General features: G+C 44.6%; 1 protein-coding gene across 1 annotated transcript in view; it reads left to right on the plus strand.

The window, feature by feature from the left end:
• IDUA (alpha-L-iduronidase) overlaps positions 1–24,312 on the plus strand; it is a 1,533,398-nt gene that overhangs the window by 1,219,586 nt on the left and 289,500 nt on the right. The window contains exon 9 of the mRNA XM_085640933.1: positions 23,742–23,951. Within this exon, the coding sequence (XP_085497059.1) occupies positions 23,742–23,951 (210 nt within the window). The remainder of the gene's footprint in view (positions 1–23,741; positions 23,952–24,312) is intronic.

Here is a 24,312-nt window from a genome sequence, read left to right on the forward strand (position 1 = left end):
TCTAGAATACCAGTGAGGTGAACAACGAAGGTGCACTTATTTACCTTCAGGATATATTTGACCAGCTAGAATATCAAATGATGCAAGAGAAGAACAGCATGGAATTACAAGAAGCTTTGGATAGAATACTTACAGAATGAGAATATTCAACTAGGGTATATTTCACACACTACTACCAGGTGTAATAGCTAATTCACATAAAAGAAAAGTGTAAGAACATTCATCAGGGAGTGATTTATCTAAACAACACTTTGTAGAAAAAGTGTGCCACTGCAGCATTGAGTAGATGAACTGATCCAGGAGGTATTTGCGAGTCCTCCTGTCACTGCAAGTTACAGTGCCACTGCAGCAATAAGTAGATTAACTGATCCAGTAGGTATTTGCGAGTCCTCCTGTCACTGCAGGCACCCGTACTGCTGCAGCATCCAGAAAAGAAGTTTTCTCAGGTGGTCAAAGGACTACCTTTGTGGTGAGACACAGTGGACACTCCTGCAATAAGTGTGCCTGCCTTAGCGGCTGATATACATGACCAAAGGGTCGTCCCTTACAATTTATATGAATATCTTTGGAAGGCGAGAAGTACTGAGGGGTCCTCAAAGGCCCTCTAATGTATTAAAAATAACTGCTCCCAGTATATTGTGAATTATAGCCTCACCTTATATGTGTTTATGCTTTTAGTGTATTTAGTTTGTTATGGTGCAGATTTACAGTGATAATTCACAACATAGTGACATTAATAGTACTACATCCAATTGGAGAAAGGATAAAAAGATACATAGGTATGCGTAGGGAATATACAACTATAAACACGGAGAAGAAAAAATGGTACAAGTCTAAAATGTGCTTACCTGGGGTAATATTCTGCCTATTATTGCTAGCGTAGTTACTGTGTATCTATTGGATGTGTTCTGTCCCATGGGACAGATAGTCACAACACCAACAGCCCCTGCTATCATACCTGCATACACTTTGTCGCCCGAGGAAATTGCCCAAAGGGAGGTCATGTATAACAATTCCTTTGTGACTTTGTTGCTTCATACCAATGAGGTGTTGTTAGAACTGGGGGTTTCTAGTTGGCAGAGGTAGGTACCTTTGACCAAATAGGGACCCATGCTTCTAGTCAGTGTAAGGGGGTACACTTCTAAAATAACCCCTGCTCACCCCCCTTGGTAGCTTGGCACAAGCAGACAGGCTTATCCCAGAGGCAGTGTGTAAAGCATTTGTGAACACATACAGTAATACAGTGAAAACATTACAAATGGACACCACACCAGTTTAGAAAAATAAGTAATCTTTACTAGACTTAACACAAGACCAAACGACAAAAATCCACAATACTGTAATCAAAAATAGGCTTTAAAATGGTAGAAATAGCTTAGTTCAATGAAGATGGTAAATGCGACACTTTACTCTCAAAGTACCTTGGATGTGTCACGCAATACAAACAAAAGGGTCGCAGGGGTTCCTTGCTTTGGGGGAGGTGACGCGTCAGTTCCTTACTGCTGCGCAGGGGAGGAGATGCGTCAGTTCCTTACCGGAGAGGAGGTGATGCGTCGGTTTCTTACTGTGATCCGATGCGATGCAACAAGATGGCACCTTGATACGATGCGACGATCCGGTGCGATGCGAGAAAATGGCGTCTCAATGCGATGCAACAACGTTGGATGTGATGCGTGCACGCCCGACGGCCGTGCGGCGAACTCGGTAACTTCTGAGCCGCGACAGGCCCTGCGACACGCTTCTCCGGTGATGCGAAGGCAACCTCTGCGGCTGCGACACGCTTCTCCAGTGATGTGATGCGCTTCGTCGACTCGCAGGCTTCTCGGAGGGCCCAAACAACAGTAGGCACCTCTCTGCAGGCAGAGTTCCACAGCAAGGGAATTCAGGGGAGCTGGTGGTGTAGTCTTGTATCCCTGAGACATCAGGCAGGAGGCAAGCTCCGTTCAAGCCCTTAGAGATTCTTCTTCAAGATTGCAAAAGTACACACAAAGTTCCTTTTCTCCTTTCCTTTGCAAATAAAGTAACCACTGCAGGACAACCCCAACAACACAGCACAGGGGCCGTCTCCTCCTTTAGTTTCCTTGGTTCTTCTCCTTGGCAAAGGGTTGGCTTGATTCCCAGAAGTGATCTAAAGTTCTGGGGTCTGGCTCCCTCCTTTTATACACCAAAATCCTTTGTCTCTGAAAGCAGGGAGTGTCTGTACCTAGTCCAAACCAGTTCTGTGCAGTCCTGGAGCACTTTGTTTACAGGACTCCTTCTTTCCTTTGACAGTGTGGGCCAGGGTCATCAGACGCACCACAGGAGGTGGAGCCAGCATTGTGGAAGGCAGGCACAGCCCTATTCAGGCCCAGGTGCTACTCCTCCCACCACTCCTCATGCAGATCGGTCTATTCAGCCTTGTGCTGACTCACCTTGTCTCCTGGAGCCACACTTGCCCCGGTCACTCACAAACCAGACATGGAATACACAACCTAGCAGAGGCAGGCTTGGATGGTTAGGTAAGAAAATACCTACTTTCTAAAAGTGATATTTTCCAACACAGAATGTTAAAACCAACTTCACTAAAAGATTTATTTTATCATTCTAAGTTCAGGCATACGAAACTTGAATTTCTACCTAGTTCCCTGAGTCAGTTAGGATTATAAAATGTTATAATCAAACTGCCCATACTGGCCTATGGGAACAGGTAGCCTTGCAATAGTGAAAAACGAAATTGGATGTAATTCACTATCAGGATATGTCGCACACAACAGGGCATGTCATACCTTTTACATACAACGCACCCTGCCCTTGGGCCTACCTTAGGGGTGACTAATATGTAGAAAAGGGAAGGTTTAGGGACGGGCAAGTGGGTGCACTTGCCAAGTCGACATGGCAGTAACAGACTGCACACAGGCTTTGCAATGGCAGGCCTGAGACACATTTTACACGCTGCTTCTGTGGGTGGCACAACCAGTGCTGCAATCCCACCAGCAGCATTTGATTTACATGCACTGGGCACACATGCTACACTGTACTAGGGTATGACAAGTAAATCAAATAAACCAATCATGGAGTCACTAATCCACTTTACAATAGGGAGTACTTGCACTGTGGCACTGAATATCAGTGGCACAGTGCCAAAAGCATCTAGAGCAGCAAAACATATAGCAAAAACACAAGAGGCAACAGCAAAAAATGGAAGGGAGACCCACGCCAATCGTCCCAGTTCTAACAGGTGTTAACAAGGGGAGATTGCTGGATATGTTTGCAATTCCCAGCTTCTGTGGCCAAGGCTTGCCCTTGATTCAAGTGCCTTTGCCTTTAGAAGTATGCTCTATATATATCACAATAGGAAAAATAGAGATAAAAGCCATTTTGCAAAAAGTAAGAAAAGGGACCACTGGAGCAAGGATACCTACGGAGCAGCCAGCAGGAGTATTATATAACAAATATATAGCAATTATTTTGACAGCGGGGAACTGCACAGAAGTAATAGAACAAAATGCAACATTCCCCGTTTCTGATATCTTCAATCCCCCTTTTCTATACAAAAATAGGAGCACAAGGATAACAGGCCAATCAAAAGGAGTTAACAAGGGCATACCATTTTTTAAATTAAAAATTAAAAAACACAACGCAATAGATAGTATTTGTATTAAACGTAATGGTACCTATCAGGTGGGCCATAGTACAAATTGTAATATGACATTCGATATGACCGCTGAAAAAGATAGCATTTCACTTTATATAGGTGACTCAATTAATTTTATTTGTGGAGAAAAAGCTTATACATGGCTTTCAACAAATTGGAGTGGTTGTTGTCACCTGGGTTTTGTATTACCTGCTATAGCAATAAAAGACATAGAAGATGTACAAAGGGAGCTACAAAGACATGCAACACGTAAAGGCAAAAGAAGTGTGGATCAAAGAGATACAGCATCAGAAACTTTATATTGTGTTCTATAACAGGAAAACGGCTTGTAGGATGAAATGACATTGAAATACTACACCTCATGTTGGGGTGACTTCAGTTGTGCTTCTTACGAGCTGATCAATAAAGATATTTAAAAAAAAAGAAATAGCAGATAATATATTTAAATGGGTAATACCATGGATTGGTCCGGCAATCAATTCTTGAATATACGTAGATTATCTCGATTACTGGAAGCAATAATAAATGAAACAGCAGGTATACTAGAAAATATTACAGTAGAACTTCAGGCTGTGAGATTAGTTTCCCTACAAAATAGGATTGTTCTTTACATGATGCTGGCAGAGAAGGGAGGAGTCTGTACAAGTATAGGCACATCCTGCCGCACCTATATCTCTGACTCCTCTATTACTGTTAGAGAAGCAATAAAAAGACTGCATAATATATCTGTTGAGACACACAGGGATTCCAGCATAATTGGATATAGGAGGTTCACTTTGGGGATTATTTAGCGCATGGGGTTGGAAAACAGGAATGCTGTTCATAACAATATTCCTGTTAATAATAGGCTGTTGTCTGTTAATAAATTGCCTACCCATATGTTGTCAACTATTGGAACAACTGACAAAATGCCCAGCGATGGTATCAAAACAAACAGATCAAATACTGATGCAAACAGTAACTGCTGAATTGATGCTAATAGACATTTCTGACAATGAAAGGAATAGACAGTATAATTATTGAATATGATGAAATAATTTTTAAACTAAGGTTCAAAGGGTCGTCTGTGAAAGATTAAAAATTAATTAGCTCCTTTGGTGAATGGATACATTAAAGTGAACCATAGTTTTGCATTAATTTGTCTGTTTTACCTGCTTAGAAATAATATGTTCTCACTTATCAGGTACAGCTCAATGTTACACAAATGGTTAAAATAAACTGTCTGAAATTCAGCAAGAAACGAATGAATTGCAAATGTACTATGTACGTTTCAGTTGCCGATTTGTGTTTAATACTGAGAAATGGCTCACTAAACTTCATTTGTGTACAAAAGCCAGTTCAGCGAGTTGATTCTTCGAAATAGCTCTCTAATCTGAAACATGTCAATCTGCTCTGCTCCTGCCTGGTTAAAGTGTGTGATCATGGCAAATATCATGTGAGGAAATTGTGCGTAGGGAGCTGAAACAACGCGCATCTGCTTTCCAGATCAAAAACGCTTGTTTGACAAAAACAAGATAACTGGCTCAAACTGTAGGTAAGGAGGCAGTAGCGTAGACAATGGCTAATATTAGCACAATCATGTGCGTCACTATGATCACTCATAAAGCAGAATGTACATGTAGACCTAATGTGAAATCTTCATGCCACGGTGCTGATGTTAATGATTAACATATCTGAAGGTTCCACAACTGTATATAAAGGCTGATTTTTCTTTCTGTAATCAGATCTCTCACCATCTTGCTGTGAGTAGTCTCAACTGCAGTTCATTGGCAATAAAGCTGCCACTCTTCGAGCCCTTGTGTGTGATCGTCTTTGTTTTATCTTTACAGATTTTCTGCTTATACACTCCAACTGCAAAGTGCCAAAGCCCATGCGCAGTGCACAATGTGTGGCTAACCCCTGCTACATATGGCTGATGACTGTGCACAGTCGGGGATGTATGGCCATGGCAGGTTGGTTACAGGGCCTGGCTGCAGGCCAGACTGTATGCCCAACCCCTGAGCGCTTGTCTGAATGCTTTGTACAGCAATGGCTGGAAATTAAGTACATCAGGTACTCAGCAGGTGTTGGGTACACCCGCCACATGTGCACAACTCTGCTGTATGCAGCATGGGTTTGGCACTGATTTTTGGGTACTGTTAAACTTCTTAAATATTTGCTTTTACAAGGCCAAGGACAGTACTGCTGATTAAAGTGTCTGGGATTTATTGACAGAATATGCGCTGGAGAGTATCCAAGAAAGTCTGCATCAAAGCCCCAGAGGTTCCTTTTTTCCGTTTGTGAAACAATTAAATATTAAATGATTCAATAATTTCTCCTGCCTGTAATTTACATTAGAGAACCAATAATTTTTTGACCTATTTGATTTCCATTTTGTTGTTGATTTTGCATTAGTTAATTGTTGTTTGCTGCCCTTTTTTTAAAGGTTGACAGTAATTCCACTTACCCGTAACACTCCCCATCTTCTTCATCCAGTGCTTTTTAGCTTCAAGAAGCAAAACAGTAAATTACTATCAAATTATGTTGATGCTGAATTGTGCTGCGAAGCATTGCAATTGTGGTCAGGGTAATAGAGGAGGCACGTCTAGGCCCAAAAGGGGAAGGCCGGTGTGTCTTGAGGCACAGGTTGCATATGAGGTTTAGATGGAATTGACTATGAGGTGCTGCAAGACCGTCTGCATCTGTCCATGCCTGTATGGCACCAGGCACCCTCCTCCTTTTAGATGTTACACTTACTCCAGAGAAGCCCTTCTGGAACTGTGTAATGATGGTTCTCACTACTATTAAATTTGTGTATTTGTGGGGACGCGCTCAGCAGTTCGCTGTCACAGCCGTGAGAGGAACGGCTTTCTCCTCTCCACTCCTGCTGCTACTTTAGCCTACCTTAGCCGTGAGGGGAACGGCTCATTAGTTCATCGGCTATCGGGCCACGCCGTGAGGGGAACGGCCTCCAGAGGACTACAGCCCCCAGCAGGCACTGGGTGTCGCCTGCAGAACGCGTCACCACAGCGCCGGGACCATCTAAAATGCGAGCAGCCCTCCCGCAGCGCGGGACGCGCACGGGCGTGCCCGGCCAAGGGCGGGCCCGTCTGCGCCCGGACGAGGCTGGGCCACCCCCCCTTCATTTATCATCGGAACTGTTTGAGGTATCCAACTACAACTACTGAAGGTACTGTGCTATTGTTTAAGACTTACTTTAAGACCTCCTACTTGTACCCAGAAGATTTGGAAACATCATAAGTGAAGGTGTTTACATAACCTTAGACCTTAAACTTTGAGTTGGAAATGGGGAAAAGGAAATCACACTGCGCCAAGTCTGATAAACACTCTAGCAATCCTAAAGATGTGAAAATAACTTTGTTAAATTATCTTACGGGTGCAGTGGGTGTTATAGAAAAACAGATCTCATCAGTTGAGGAGTCACTAAGTGTGGAAGCGCAGGGACTAACTGGGAATAGCCAGGAAAAAAGTACATTATGCAAGGGGGCTGTGGAGAGTCGCTCATTAGAAACCTCGAGTATAATGTTGAATGGAAATGGTTGCATCCAAGCGATAAACAATGCCATTGAGGAAGTTTCTGTTAGCGATCAGGATTCTGACACTTTACCGCCCCCAAAAAGGCAGCGTAATTCAAAGCTACCAAAGCCTATCGCTAACGTCCAGGTAGACCTCCATAAGGTTCCCATTGATAACAGCCTCCCCAAAAGCACTTTGACCAAAAAACAGAGAAAAAAATGCCATACGCACAAACAAAAGGATAAACACAGTACCTTAGGCCCAAAAAATAGAAATAGTTCACAATCATTAAGTGTTAGTAACAAATTAGAAATTCTACTTATAGAGCTGACAAGTTATGTTAAATCATATATAGGCACCCTGGAAGATAGACTAGATCGAATTGAAAAAGGCCTAGAGAAGATTATGATAAACCAGAACTTAATTACATCGAACAAGTGTCCACACAGACAGAACACCCCTAGCAATTCAGCCATTATAACTGGCTGTCAAAGCCTAAATTTAACTAACAAACCCCCAGAAAAGGCTAGTAAACTTGTGGATAGGGATGGCGTACAAAAGAAAATTGCGGTAGTCACTGATAATATGACTGTAAGAAATGACGGAGATCTACGCACAGTAGGGAAGAGAACACTAGTGAGTCGACAGGGGGGCACAATAGCAAATGACCTACAACCCGGACCAAGCCCATCCTCCTTCATGCCGCAGGTAAGCCCACGTCAGGTACATAACCTCGACCTTCCGCCGGCAGCAGCCCCATTTACAGTAATCCTGGCAAATGTTCCAGTTCTTAAACCAGGAGAATCTGAAACATGGGACACACTGAGAAATAAAACTACCCACTGCTTGGGGAAGAGAGTGGGTCTAACTGCTGAAATGTTTGGGGCATTTAAGATGGTTAGGCGGGTACCTTGGGTAGGTAAAAACTATAAAGCCTTTAGGGGTGATTGTGTCGTCCTCTCCCTTGGATTACCATCCTTGGTTAGGGAAGTGCTGAATAGAGTAGAGGAAGTAGACACTACTGAAGCAGGCATAAATATCTTCCCACTAGGTTTCTTTTATCGACCCAGCTGGTCTAAGAGCCAACACGAATCTTTCCGCAGACTACAGCCAAATTACCAAAGGAATTATAATCTGGAGATGTCAAATAGATTCGAAGCCCTGTAAACGCTAGACGAGAACGATTGACTGTTGGCTAAGAAAGGCCAGAGGACCGTTCATAGTGAGAACGATAACCCAAAGGATCATGAGTCTGATAGGCTGAACACAAATATAAGTTTGAACTCTGGCAGGATGGAGTGTATGGTCATAAAGGAAACGGATGATGGGCCAAGGATGAGACCTAGTGGCCGACTAAAGTCTAGCCACCCCAACGTCCCTAACTGTGATGAGTGTAGGGGGGTTGAACTGGCTTGTCAGATTGAAACTGTCACAGAAACAATAAGCATCAATGAACTAAATATTCAGAAGGCTATTAGTGTGTTATGGAATGTTGCTGGCCTCCGGAGTAAAGAAAATAACCTAGTTTGGCTTGATTTTGTCGACAGCTTCGATATCCTATGTTTTCAAGAGACTTGGTTGGCAGAGGAATTTCACATTGAGGGGTATAAGACATTCCATATGCCGGCAATTCAATCAAATCATGGCAGACACAAGGGGGGGCTTTGTATCTACATTTCTAATTTACTGGAGGTGCAAAAAATGTCAATGATAACATCGGCGAATTACTACCAGATAGGTTTGATTAATGTTGGCTCGAATTGTCTCCTAACTCTGATAAATTTTTATAACAACATAGAGAAGGGTCATCTTGGGGATACTCTGAGTCAGCTTAGTGATGATATTGGTAAATTGAGATCTTCTAAAGACACAGATATGATTACCATTTGTGGGGGGGGGGTGATTTTAATGTTAACCTATGCTCTAAATCAGAGTTAGGTGCATGTGGTTAACGATTGAGGAGGATGATCCAATAATACATTTTGAACACACGGAGCAGGGAGAAAAGTTTAATGAACTCTTGTTTTTTCATGATTTCGGTTTCGCAAACTGACTGTGCTCCACTAGAGTGGATTTTGATTACACCATTTTAGGTAGAGGTTGTCGGTCTATCATAGACTTTGTTATTACCCCAAATTGTTATGCAAATTTGATAGCAAATTTTAAAACACACTTAAATGTCATGAGTGACCATCTGTCTCTAAGCATTGATTTAGTATTGCCAGACGCACCAACTCAGTGATTGAATAATAATTTGGTTGGGACCCAGGGTGTTCATCTTTCTATCCAAAATGGATATACTTTGCGCTGGGAGAGCTGTAACCAGGTTGAGCTAAATAAGCAAATCATCCTTAAGGCCTATGATTTAATTTTAGCCTGCTTGCAGGAAGATTCTTCGTATGATACCATCCTGAATGCTTTTATTCAGATTACCTCAATTGTTCAAAATACGCTCAAAGTTGAACGTAGAAGTAATCGAGATCGCAAAAATGGGTGCTTTGACACAAACTGTACAAAGTTATACTCATGCTTAAAAGAGGCTCTACACAGGATTGAGAGAGACCTAGATGAGATCAGGGAGTGTAGAAAGCTGTACAACGAAGCGCGCAAAACCTGCAAGAAGGAGTTAAAAAATCTAGCTTGGGTGGCACTTCGTGACGCTTCATTGAGTAAAGACTGTTCCCTGTTTTGGCGGGCAGTAAATGCGCCATATTTTAAAACTAGGGATGTTGCGACAATAGCGGTCGCAATAGACGAAAAGACATGGATAGATTTTTTCTCAAAGGTTTATAGCATCGCGGGACAGAAGGAGTTCAATCTTGACTCATCAGCTCCCTTGTTAGAAAATTGTAATACTTTTATACCCATTGAACTACAAATCTCCCTTGACGAAGTGACCGAGGCATTAAACGCAAGTAGACGCGGCAAGGTCCCTGGACCTGATGGGCTTCCCATCGACCTATTCAAGTCCACCCCATTACTCTGGACACCCCTGATAACTAGGATCTTACAAGCCAGTTGCGCAAGGGGTTTTTTGAAAACATGGTCAGCGTCAATATCCCTTCTTGATTCTTTAATGAAGGTTATGGGAAGAGTTGTGTTGAATAAATTACAATCTTGGGCTGATGAAAACAACATAATTAGTGATGTGCAATACGGCTTTAGACAAGGGCTGGGGAAAATTGAGCAAGTTTTGAATTTGAACATTTTAATTGGGAAGTACACACAGGCAAAGGGCGGAAAACTTTACGTGGTGTTTGTAGACTTAACTGCCGCATTCGACTGTGTGGAACATAATAAACTGTGGAGTATTTTATCTAATCTTAAGGTTGATCCGGTTTTGATACAGTTTTTAAAAGAATTATATTCTGGGGCTACCGCTAAGGTGCGCTACGGCTCTAATGGAGAATGTACTGCACCATTCACCGTGGATAGGGGAGTGCGACAAGGCTGCGTGCTTGCGCCGTTCCTTTTTACTCTATATACTAATGCATTGGAGCAGGAGCTTGAAGGAGCGTCGCAGGACCCCCCGTATGTCAACAAAAGGCTGATAGTTTCCCTCCTCTACGCTGATGATGCAGTACTTATGGCCCGCACGCAATTAGGTCTGCGGAAAGCGCTTATTTTATATACATGTTTTATGGACAGGCTAGGACTGAAATTAAACGCTAAAAAAACTTTTATAATGACTTGTGGGAGAGGGAGAAGCAAATGTAATAGCCTCCAAATGGGGGATAAAAGGGTAGTCTCTACCAATATTTTTTCCTATTTGGGTGTTTTATTCACAAACACAGGCTCTTGGGGCCCAGCGGTGAAAATTAGGAGTCTACTATTTATGAAGTCAACCGCTGCTCTTGTTAATTTTACTAAGAAACTGGGAAAAAGGCTCCCTGGAATTCTCCTTAAAATTTTTCAAGCTAAATGCATAAGCATTGCGATTTATGGGGCGGGAGTTTGGGGCTTTTATGATGTCTCTATGATCCAACGAATATCACTTGTTACTTAGCATGCGCTTAGTACGCATGCCATTACAACGCGGTCGTTAGTACGACCGCGTTGTTAGTTCGCATACCTTTACTACGTAATTCGGAACAACAAATTGCAGTAGGGGGTGCTGGATGTTGGAATAGTATAATTTACTATTCCAACTCCAGTCTATGCGGACACTAGGGAAGGTGTTGGATTTTAAATCCAACACCTTCTCCCCTCTAACGCAAGTCGCTGTTCCGACTTGCGTAGTAAAGGTTTGCAAAGTAACAACGCGGTCGTACTAACGTCCGCGTTGTAATGGCATGCGAAGTATCGCATGCGAAGTAAACGCTGTTTACCGATCCAACGTGTAGAAAATGCCTTTTTACGGTTCATTTTAGCCGTGCCAGCAAGTTCCTCGGTTTTTAACTGCCAGAGCGAGCTGGGAATCCCTTATGTTACGGATATTATAAAAATGCAACCTGTCCTGTTGTGGCATCGCATATGGACCACCAGCAGCACAGGTCTAAATAGACAGATAATAAGGGATACTATGAATCTGGACCATGTTAATAAGGTTATATGGCTGAATTATGTCAAAAAATTCCTGAGTGACATAGGGCATCTAGAGTTTTACTTTACCCCAGAGAAAATGTGTTCTATTATGAGGAAGGAACTCAAATTAACCTGTTTGTCCCATTTAGAGTCACTTAGAGTCACCCAGGAGATGAATAAGAAGTCTGTAGTACAACACCATTTGACCTTGACTACGTATGATATTCAACCGTATCGCATATGTTGTACCGAGGGATACGATAGATATCTTTTAACTCGCTTCAGGTTCAACACTTTTCATCGTCTGGTTAGTTACCCAGGAATAAACGATTGGACTAGAGAGCTCTCTCCCTGTCCCTGTGATAAAGTGTCACCACAATCTACAATCCATGAGACCCTGTTCTGTAAATTGTATGCACTTGAAAGAAAAAGATGGATGCTCCCCTTATTAAAACAGGCAGGTTGGCGACAATGTAAACCAGCATTTTTATATTTACAATTTTTAGACAGTGTATTATCTGTTTGTGTCATGACCGGTTTTTTGAAAAATGCACGGAGAGCTAGAAAAAGTATAAAATGCTTAACGTTAGGAATGTAGTGCTCTATAGTCTAATACACTTTACTTGAAAGCACTTTTTGCACTTTATGACAGATATTTGTATTTTAAAGTATTTTATTAAATGTTCTTTACTTATCTTGCTTTTATGAAAATGTATGCTTTTGTGATTTTAAATGACTAAAATCGAATAAAGCTAAATTTGATTTGATTTGATTTGACTATGAGGTAGGATGGGCAAAGGGGTGGGATGATAAGAGCTGACTATAGAAAGTGAAAGGCCCATGAGGAAGCTGTTGTTATTTTTGCAGGAAAAATGAAGAGATAGTAAGAGGTTCTGAAGGGTGGAATTGTTTTTTGTTTTTTTTTGGGGTGAAAATTTCTGTATTGGTTTTTGGACAAAGAGCAAAAAAAAGCATCACAGTGTCAGCCTGTGAGTATCATGTCATGGAACATAAGTAAACTCAATATAAAATGCGTTCATTTGTATATCTCCAGATGTAGACTGGCTTCATGTATATACAGTAGCAATGTATTAAAAAAAATAACCTACTCTCCCCTCTCCACATTCAGTCTGACCTAAGGGGCCCAGCAGCCCATCGTATAATGCAACATGCCAAGATGAGTCCAATGACCTACATGACCCGGCTACAGAACAACCGTGTCCAGTATGAATAATACACACATGCATATGTTACAATCTACTGCACAATCCATTGGGAGAGACCTCCTGGGTGTTCAGTGGTGGAGCATCCGGGGCATTTTCGCTATGTTCCTGACGGTACGAGATCAGTGGCACCCATATATCCCGAGGATGGGATTTGACCGGCAATAACTCTGCATGAGTTGTTAGTTGGTCTTTACTATAGATAAAATCCTTTAACCAGTCTTTAAACTTGGGGGCTCTCCCCCTGCCCCATCTGCTGGCCACCCTCCACCTAGCCAGGAGTAGAGCCATAGCAGCAAACTTTCTACTTACCCTAGGGATGTCTGCCGTGTACCCCAATAACGCAAGCGAGGGGGACTCTGGCAAAAGCATTTCAATCATCTCCACTAACGCCTCCAACACCTCCTGCCAATACACCTGAACTTGGGGACATGACCAAGCCAAATGCAGAAAATCAGCCCCCTCTTGATGGCAGCACATACAGCGGTCATCTTACTGAAGTTTATATTTTCGAAGCAGTGCAGGTGTGTAATATATTCTATGCAACATCTTAAAATGAATGATGCGCAGTCTGCAGCTGGCTGTGATTTCTGCCGTCTGTGCACAGCAGTAGTTCCATTGCTCATCAGTTAGTGGGGAGTCTAGAACCCAATCCCACGCGCATCTGGCACCTGCTAGCACGGGCAGTCTTTCCATCAGTGCCGCCTTATAGATGCGAGATACAGCGTGAGAGGGTCCTGCCATCTTTAACATGGTATTTAGGACTTCCAACTGAGGAGGTTCTTGCGGAAAGCATGAAGTGTTCGCCTGCAGTTCATGTTTGAGTCGTATGTAAAGAAACACTTCCAGAGGGGTAACTTTGTCTCCAGTCAGCAGCTCCTTTTGGTCTTTGAACCGCCCCTGTGATACAGATCACCCCACGTGTGCAGTCCTCTCCTCCGCAACATATCGTGACACACCGCTTCCTGTGTGACCGGAGCGTATGGTAGATATGGCAGCGGTACAATAGGGGAATAAGGCAGAGCTTTAGCCATTAGTCTCGTCAAAAGGCTCCATGCACTATTGGTGCATGATACAGTATGGTGGATCACCATCTCACCTGGGACGCGCGTCCCCGGCAGGGATGTTAGGGGTGTAGCCACATGTATCCTTGCTCGATGGCTAGGTGCGGCATGTAAGGCGGCGGATGGAGCCAATAAATGGCGTAGTGGGCTTGGGTGCTTAGGTAGTATAATTCCATATCTGGAATTTCGAACCCTCCTCTGGAGAAGGGTTGAGTCATAAGTTTCCAGCTCAGCCGAGGTTGCTTCTCACCCCAAGCCAACTTGACAAGCAACGATCGAAGGGTGTTAAAAATAAGTTCGCCCTAGATAGTGTGGGATATTAAGAAATAAATAGAGCAGCTTGGGGAGAATTTTAATTTTCATGAGGGCTACTCTGCCCGCCAATGAAAGTGTGAGGATGATCCAGCGGTCCACCCATGTGGTGATCATGTCTATTGCAACCCCATAATTAGCTCTGATCGTTTCTGTGCGGTTCCTAGTGAGGACATTCCCCAGATATTTGATTACATTTTCACACCAACTTAGTGGGTACTCCGGGGTAAACCTGGAAGTGTTAGGGGTGAGTGGGAATATCTGGGACTTACTCCAATTCAGTTTTATCCCAGAGTAATGTCCAAACCTAATAAATTCCCTCAGTATGGAACGAAGACTAACATTGGGATCCCGGAGGTATAAAGTAATGTCATCCGCATATAGCGAGATAAGGATTTGGCAGGAGGGATAAATTATTTTGTGCTCTCTGTGGTGCTTTCTAATTTTAGCCGCTAAAGGCTCAATGGGCAAGGCAAAAAGCAACGGGGATAGCGGGAATCCCTGACGGGTGCCACGCTTAATGGGGATGGGATCTGAATATAACCCGTTAATCTGGACCACCGCCTCCGGCTTAGTATAAAGCAACTGAATCCACGGCAAATATGGACGAGGGAAGCCCATTCTGCCCAGGATGGCCAGTATATAATCCCATTCCAGGGAATCAAATGCCTTTGTGGCATCCAGAAAAACTCCAGCTATTGAACAATCTGGGTCTACATCATGCAGCAGCGCAAAGATGGTGTGCAAGTTATGGGAGTTGGCCCTCCCCGGGACAAAACCCTCCTGATCAAGCAGGACCAATCCATCCATGAGCAGGGACAGTCGGTTGCCAATAAATTTAGCTAGTATCTTTGTGTCACAGTTAATTAAAGAGACAGGGCAGTAGGCCTCACAATTGTCTGCATCTTTGCCTGGCTTCAGCAGGGAAATAATCAGAGCCTGCCGCATTGAAAGAGGGAGACACCCCGAGGCTTGTGCCTCTTCAAATACTTGTTTGAGAACGGGAACCAATTTGTCACTGTAGCATTTATAGAATTCGGCAGGCAGCCCATCGGGACACGGAGCCTCGCTTGAACCTATCCCCATGATTGCTGCCCTTATCTCATCCTCCTCAATATCAAGTGACAAGAACTCCCTACGGGAGTCAATGATCCAGGCCAGTGCTGTCTCCTCCAAATATGCTATGTCTGGAGGAGACCGGCCAGCTGTGTGATAGAGCGCGGAGTAGTAGTCAACGAACATGTGAAGTATTTCCCAGGAGTCTGTGTGTCTCCGCCCCTCTTCATCCATAATTTCTAAAATGTGATTGGCGCCTCTGGGAACTCTGCTAACCCCAGCCAGGGCCTTGCCAGGACGTTCACCCTCACCATACTGCCTGGCAATGTAGTACTTCGATCGAAATTTGGCTTCCCGCTCGGTTTCATCCGAATATTCCACTAGGAGCTCTTTGAGCCAAACCCCCGCCCGATCGTCAGGTGAGAATGCAACATGTGCCTCAGTAGATTTGATGTCTAATTCGATCTTGCACAGCATGCCCCTAATGGAGCGCAGCATTCCAACGCTCTTCGCTATGCAGAGGCCTCTGATTGTGACTTTAAAACTCTCCCAGACACATGCAAAGGTAGGAACGCTGTCAATGTTGCGAGGGAAGAAGTCTATTCTTTCCTGGCGCAGCTCCTCCCGAAAAGCATCATCTAGTAGGGTTGTGGGATTCCACACCAGGCGATTCCAGTTTCATAAGGACCGGGGAGTGGTCTGAAATGGTGCAAGCAAAATGCGTCACCTCTCTGAGCCAGGTAGTTAATCTGGAAGATAGCAGCCAGTAGTCTATACGGGACCAACAGCTGTGTACAGATGCGAAGAATGTGCCTTCTGTCCGTGTTGGATGCAGTCAAATAACCGATAGTCGGCTATTATGGCCGAGAGGTGTTTCGTAGCTTGCGGTTGGGATGTCAAGTGTGGGTGCGATCTGTCGAGCCCTGGCACTAACGCCAGGTTGAAGTCCCCTCCCCATATAAGGAACATGGAACCTATTTCCAAAATACGCCCCCATAGCAGAGTGAGATACTGCGCATCATCAGTGTTGGGTGCATACAAGCTGACTAATGTGAACGTGTGATTTGCTATTCTACCCCACATGATACTGAATCTGCCGTGGGGATCTTGTATGGTTCCCATTGGGCGGTACCCTTTCTTAATCAGGATGGCGGTGCCCCTGGCATATGTATAGAATGTGGAGAAGCAGCTATGCTCCGACCACTTCCTACTAAACACTGGCTGCACCCCAGGGGCCATGTGTGTCTCTTGTAGCATTGCTATCTGGACATGATGTCTATCAAGGTCATGTAGAATCTGTCTACGCTTACGAGGGTCACGAAGTCCTCGGACATTCCACGTAAGACAATTGATAGTGGGCCTACAAGTTGGTGTTGCATTAGCCATAGAATCCGCAGTATTTGGGATCAGGACATGTACAAAGCCATTTATATCAGAAAGTAGAGTGCAATCTAAATTGAATGTAGTCACAAACTGCACAGTAAAAAGTGATGCTGTCTAAAGTGAAACAACTAAACTCTTGCATTGAGCAACTTCCCACCCCCTCCCACACCTGCAGTCCAAACCCGCAGGGGATAATTACCCTCCCACCCCCAACAGACCAGCAGGATAGACATCGTGTACGGCAGTCCATATAAGCATATCTCCTAGTCATAATGTCTGTAATTAGAATAGGATTAGGCATGTAAGGGTCTGATATTGCTAAGCTCTGCATGAACCATGCCAACATCGACCTCAGCAACATCTCACATAGCAAACTTGCGCAGCTGACATAGTATACTAGGGAAATATCCCCCCACATTGTCATAATTGTCACAAGGAGACAATGAAGCATCAAAAATACATTCATTATTAGTTCCTGCCACACGAATGCCAAAGTAACCAAATACAACAGTACTTTTAACTTGCATAACATTCTCAAGGGGAGCTGCCACTGGGGGTACATGCCGTAGAGGGCGCCAGTGCACCTCGCACTTGCGTGGGAACCCGGAGATCATTGTCTTAGAAGGCGCACCAGAGTCAATTCCCTCGTTATATGGCGATGGCGATGCATAGAGAGTTTCAGAGTTTTTGGGATAGCGCAATGCGTGTCTCCCTCTTTGGTATAGTAAAGGGAACAGCCTTATCAGTTCTCAGTGGCACCATCGGGTTGTCCAGGTCCAGCTTTACTGTATCTCAGGATCCGGTGTACTTCAGCCAGAGCCGGGCGCATCAGCCTGCGACGCGGGTGACCTCCTCAAACATGTTTTCAGGAAGTCCTGGACGTGTTGTGGGCTGGAGAACATGTACGTCTTCCCCCGATGATGAACTCGCAGCTACGCCGGGTAAAGCATGGGCGTAGGGGATGCCCGCCTGCTGAAGCTTCTTCCTCACTGGGATAAGCTTCTTCCTCGCCTCTTGTACGGCCATAGTGAAATCCTGGTAGAGCGCAATCTTCATCCCTTCAAAGGACAGGTCCTGTTTCTCCCGTGCGAGCCTGAGCGCAGAGTCCCAGTCTTTGTAATTCAGGATACGTGCCAGGATGGGTCACGGTGGCGCACCAGGCGGCGGCCTCACCATCAGCGATCTGTTGACCCGCTCGACGATCAGTACCTTGGAGAGGGCTGCAGCCCCAAATAGACCCAGGAGCAGATGGTTCACGAAGTCCTCCATGCGACCAGTGTCTGCAGACTCGGGTGCTCCCACGATGCACAGGTTGTTTATACGTGAGCGCGCTCCCAGTCTTCATTTTTGGTCGCTATGACTTGGAGGAGTTTCTCTATGCCTTGAAGCTTTGCATTTTTGGCAGCAGAGGTGTCCTCGAGAGTGGAGATACGCTGCTCGGCTTCAGAGAGTCGGCCGTCATGCTTTTCCAACTTCTGCGCAAGGAAGTCCACACGCAAGTTCATGGAGTCCATCTTTGATTCGATGGAAGTAAAACTCTGGCAGATTGTGAGGAGTACAGCTTTAAAATCTTCCTCTGGCTCCTGAGCGGGAGAAGGCTGGTCAGCGTTCCCTTGCGAGCTGGCATCGTCATCAGGAACCTGTTTCGGTGCCGAGAAGTGAAGCTTCGTCTGTTTTCCGTCGATCCGGTCCATCATGTGTCGCTGCTCTCGCGGGCTCCCTCCGGAATCACCCACGATCCACTGAAGCAGCCGCCAATGACTTCAAGCTTAATTGCTAGGGCTGGAAATTGAATCTTCTTCACACCTATCAGTGCTGACCAGTATGGTGCCCTACACGTACCTGCCACACTCACGAATGAGCCCCCTTTGAGGCATGGGGGTGCAGGCTCCTCTTCGCCTCAGACGCAGCGCAGGGGGGGAAGAGCAGGAAATGAGAGTATTGAGCAGCCAGGCCACCACCCAGACCCAGTCCACAGGCCTGAGGCAGCAATACAGGGCATAGAAGTACCTGCCACACTGCCGGGCAGGATCAGTTCAGGCCTCTAACGTAGCCCCACACGCTTGAAGTCAGCAGTCTCCAGCAGGAGACAGTCCGATCGCCGGCAACACTTCAATCCATATCCCCAGTAGCTCTCTCAGGACAGGGGCAACCAGCACACAGTTCTCAGCGTAGCATTAAGGGCCGGGGACACGGTGATTCAGCCTGCGCCGCCCGCTCCAAATCCCGCCCGCAGCTGACCTCGCGCGCGTGGCAGACAGCTGGGCCCGTACTAATGGGTAAAGCCGCTCCGGCCGCACAATCAGGCCTCCAAGCTGCCAAATCGCCAGACTCCGTGACAATGCTGCCAAGCTAGAGGCCGGGCTCACAGGCTACAGGCCCCGATTCGTCTCTCAGGCCGCCGCCAGCAATTCTTAGGAGGAACACTCCGCAAGAGGCTGACGCTTCCAGTCAATCCAAATCACAAACAGGACAAATAGACAATAGTATAGAAGAAGTGAGGAAAAAAAATACCCATATGCAAAAGATACTTTCTGAAAAATTACGACAAATTTATTACATATTATAAAACAATTAAGACAATAGCGCTCAATACAGTGTGCTGGTATACAAACAATAACTATTACAAACCGGACAGGTAGCAAACAAAAAAATACACATTACAGAAAGGGAACAACATAGACAAAATTAATGTGTCCTTTGTTACTTTATGGCCACATAAGCGTCGACGGCGTTTCAACCACTGTAAAATTACAAGGTCATCATCAGGACTTGAGATTCCATTGAGCGTCAAAAGGTTCTGTGTGATAAAAAATGCATATGGGTCACATTTGTTAAAAGGTAAGCTCCTTCTGTAGAAAAAGCTTACTCAGAAAGAGGTCAGAGATAGGTGAGAATGAAACTAATGAAAGAGATGTGAAAAAAGCCTATAGTGTGAGTTAAATAGTCCAGAAATATCCGAAAAAATACAAACTTTATCAATACTCTATTGCCCACACCTAGTGAACAATAGAAGAGCAAAAGAATTACCATCACCAAAGTATCAAGAAAGTGAATATGAAAATGTACCTGTTTAAAAACACAATCCAACCTTATTTATTTGTGTTGGTTTAAGTAGAATTCCAAAATTATCACTAAAAAAGGAAACTGCAATGAGAAACAATTCCACGTGTCAATAGAAAACTAAGACAAGCATTTACAATGCAATGGTCTCGGCATTGTTAAAGTTAGAGCTATTGGCATTGCTCATGACATTTTTTTTGTTTATGTTTTTGTTTTTAAAACATTTAAAGAAACGGCATTGTTATTTACAATGTCAATAGCTTAATCACTCTCAAATGCGAGACCTATTGCCTCGTGTAGTGGCCGTTCCTGGTGACGTCTGAGTGATCTCGTTAAAGAAGGGGGAGGGGCCATACATGGTCTGCCTGTAATGTTGACTGCAGCCTTTGTTTTGCAAGTAAGCATCGCCGGCTCTTAAGTGTGGGCTTTATTTGTGGATGTTGGGAGCCCTTTGGTGCCTGAGGGGGTGTGAGCCGCAGGGGTCAGTGAGATTACCCTCCTCCCACCTGCCTGACATTGCTTCCTGGCTGACCCTCCATGAGGAGGGCCTGCTGCCGCCCTGCACGTGGGAGAGCCTCTCCCCCCATTGTCAGCAAAGCCTGCCGTGTCAAAGGTGGGCCTGGGGGGTTGAGGGGGGCATTCACTGCGAACACTTTCACAGGCTGTGCAAACAGTCAAGGAGGGGCAGACAGCTGGAGCAGGGGGGCTCTCTCTGCAACATCAAGCGAACGGATGCGAACATGTAGGGCCTGATTTCCACTGATATCCTCGGGGAAGTAGTGCCTATCTTCTAGCTATTAATTGGTATATGTATGATCCCCTGACAGGACGTCGTCGTGAAAAGCACGTGTACAGCTTGCTTCGCTGCCATATTCCTTTTTTTTTAAATATTAAAAGGTGTTTATGATGGCGTGACAATCGTCTTTGTCTGAGCTGAAGGCTGAAGTTGTGGCGAGTTTAGTCTGGAGCGGGCGACCAAGGGGGGGTTTAGTCTGCGTGTCAGCAGAGGAGAAGGGCAGAGATCAGTCTTTGGAGGGAAAGCAGCAGAGCAGGCGTGGCTGGGAGCTGCAGTGAAGAGGTGGGCACAGGAAGAGTATCGCTGAACGGAACAGCTACACTTTTCAAAATAGGCCCTTGTCATAACCCTCTTAAAATTATCATTTTAAACGTGCATACCACTTGTTAAAACAAATCAGTCACTCGTTTCATACAGCGCTGACAAGTGTATGTCATAACAACATGAAATAGTAATTAAAACTTACTCTTTGACTGGTTCACTGGAGAAAAAAAGACACAAAACAAAAACATTCTGAATAATAACATTAACTCGCTTAAAACGAAGTAGAATCAGATGTACTGACTGTAAGTGAAATTTCAACTTGCCACGCTATGCAGAAAAGGAGACTTTTGCCTCAATGCAAGCCTCAACAGGCAATGAAAGGAAACACCACTTTCTTAAGCTTGACATATTAGATGTTGCTGGAAGCGGGAATAATTAATATGGTTCTGCCAAATCTACATGCAGGGAATATTAGCAATATATTTTGAGGCTGTTGCAAACTTTGAAAAAATAAAGTCTAAGGTAAAAGGAGATGGTGGGATCAAAAAGGGGAGGGGCAAGAGGCATGCGGCACAGAGGCACAAACAAAACGCCTACAGGGAACCATTTAATTTTATTATGGTTAACTGAGAAAGCAACAAGCGGCCATGCAAGGTGTACAGAGCAGGGTACTGTGCTCCCGTCAGGAGTCGCACGACAGCGCCTGTCCTCGGAGAAGGCCAGGAGACAGGAGCTTTTGCCGTTGCACTGCAATGAAATGTTAACGTTCCACGCACCCTGGGAGTGTGCGCAGGAGGCATCAGTGCGCGAGTAAAAGCCCCACGAGGACAAACAACGTGTCCCTGTTCTTTTTTCCCAAAAGCCTTTTCGTGCCACCCCTTAGTAGACTGGCCACTGGCCTCGTTTTTCACTGCATAAGAGGGTGTCAAAACCCCGGGGAGGATGTTAATGTGGTCAACAGGCTCCCTGCCTTAATATTTAAAAAATGCGCCTCAGGCGTGCTCTCATACCTCGTCCTCGGACCCCAGGCGGCGCCGCGTCCTCCTGTCGCCATCTCCCTCAGGCGCCGTCGGGTCCGTCCACCGTGTCGCCATTACTTCATGTCGAAATGACCAGCGGGGTCGATCCAGCGGGGAGAGACCGCATTGGCAGAGCCGGGGTGAAAGGCTAGCGGCGGAGAAACAGAAACCTCATCGGGAAACCCAGCGGAGCCGAGCATGTCCTTTATTTTCAAATAAAAGCATGGCTGACACCGACCCCAGGACCCCGCAGGAGCTCGCCGACTTTGTAACCATCTTTCTCCGAGGTCAAGCAGAAATGCCTCGGAGAAACGCAGTGTCATTTTCAGATTCGGGGGCGTGTTTTTCTTTCTCTCCTCTTCCCATTGGCTGGAATGTTTACATTCCAGAGGAGAGAAAGAAACTAAAAAACACGCCCCGAATACGAAAAAGATGGGGCTTAAATGGACAGACGCCCCTCTCCTCCAATGGCTGGCCTCCGTTTAGGAAGCCAGCCAATGGAGAAGAGGGGCGGGTTCAAGCCCCACTACTGAAAAACGTTAAATCTCGCGAGCGAGACTGCGCAAGCTCAGCCTTCGTTAGCCGAGACCTAAAAAACGATCCTAAGTTATTGACCACTTACTTAAAACGGGCGAGCATGAATAGAAAAGGTCCCAGAAAATTTGAACTATCCAATAGGCTGCATCTGTCCTTATAATTTGGAAGATTATGCCAGGAGCCAGGTGAACAAATCACCAATGTACTTCCACACCGCAATAGGCTAAGAAATAAAAGACAAGAAGACGACCTAAATATATAGAAAACTATATAGTGCCAAGTCATGCGCATCTAGGTAAAACGAGGAATCGAATATATAAGGCCCTCAACACAGCTACATCTCCAATTGCTGAAAGGCGAAGCAATTTAGTCAAGGCTCACTTATCTTTTAATAATAAATCGTTACGTAGATGCCCTTGACTTGGTACTATATCCTTTTCTATATATTTAGGTCGTCTCCTTGTCTTTTATTTCTGCCACTCGCAGCCGAAATTCAGAGCAGGCTCCAATAGTCCTCCGGTGCCTTCAACACGCAGATTTCAGGCGCCGCTTTATTCACAAGCAAGTTGTCAGCCCTGGATGGCGATGAATATCCCTGGACACGCAGGATACTGCAGGATGCTGCTCACGGGCTAACAGAGCCTCCCTAAGGTGCGGCCATCTTGTCCGCCGGCTCTCTTGCACCCCCCTGAAGGGTGAAATTGTTGCTATTTGTTTATTGTATATCTGTGAGCTTAGGTTTGGATGTTGTGAATTAATTTATAACTCAGTGCAAGAAAAATATATTTGTGCAGTTATTGTTAAGCAGCATTTGTAGGTTGAAGCTAACACAATATGGCCCAGAATGTGTTTTTGGGAATGGAAAGTGTGGTTCGTCCTATGATGCTCGCCTAACACAACTGTTCCCTGCAAACCTTTTGTGAGTAAGGTACATGCTCCACGTCATTATCTCTGCGGCAATGCGATCGAGTTCTTTGGGTAGCCTTTTAAATGGCTCAAGTCATTGAACTCTTGCAAGTGGAAGTGAAGACAGATCTGTAACCTGACCAAGTCCTGGCATATCAAGGGACGATACAACTAACTTTCTCTTACCATAGCTTGATAATTATAGTATTGGAAATATTTTAAGCCGTTAGATTAACTCCTACACATTTATATGCTTATTTTAGTAGTGGAACAGTGTGTAACGCAATATAAATCAGTGACACATGACACAAGCGATTGATTTCAATTATGTAATGATCTCACGTATTGGGCTATGAACCATTGTATATACTTCAGGTAACTTTTTAGTTTACATTACTTGTAAATTGTATTTCTCTCAGTTTCTTTTATATATTTTGTTTACAGGAGAAAAACACATTACAGCCTCGGTAGTCAGAAGTAAAGACGAACCAGATGATACTGTTGGAATAATAGCCAGTACTCATGATCCAATAGGGAGGAATAAGTCGGATAGCTGGCAAGCAACCATAATCGTATATTCCAGTGATGATAACCGAACCTCATCGTCTGTTAATTTTGTCACGTTGAATCTTACAAATGTTCCGAAGCATGAAGGTAAATATTTAAAATTCCATTGCAAATATGACCTTAAAATACCAGAAGGCCATTGGCCTGTACATTGTTTGCAATTGCTGTCTTAGATAACTTCTCTGTGGTGATGTTAATAAATGTGTGGTAGACAAAGGAAATGTGTGCGAGAATTTGTAAATTATATGAAAACTATCTTTGACTAAGAGATGTTGCCACAAAGTACATAGCTGAATATCTATCTCACTAGGTGGTGCAAAGCTCTCAAACCAAAAAATTGGCATTTCATCATGGGGCACTGCATGTGGAGCATTAACCCCTTTAACGCACATTACTTCAGTGTTCTTTTTTTTTTTTTTTTTTTTTTAAAACCTTTATTAACCGCAGT

The sequence above is a fragment of the Triturus cristatus genome, chromosome 2_2, assembly GCF_964204655.1.
Source record: "Triturus cristatus chromosome 2_2, aTriCri1.1, whole genome shotgun sequence".
Lineage (NCBI taxonomy): Eukaryota > Metazoa > Chordata > Amphibia > Caudata > Salamandridae > Triturus > Triturus cristatus.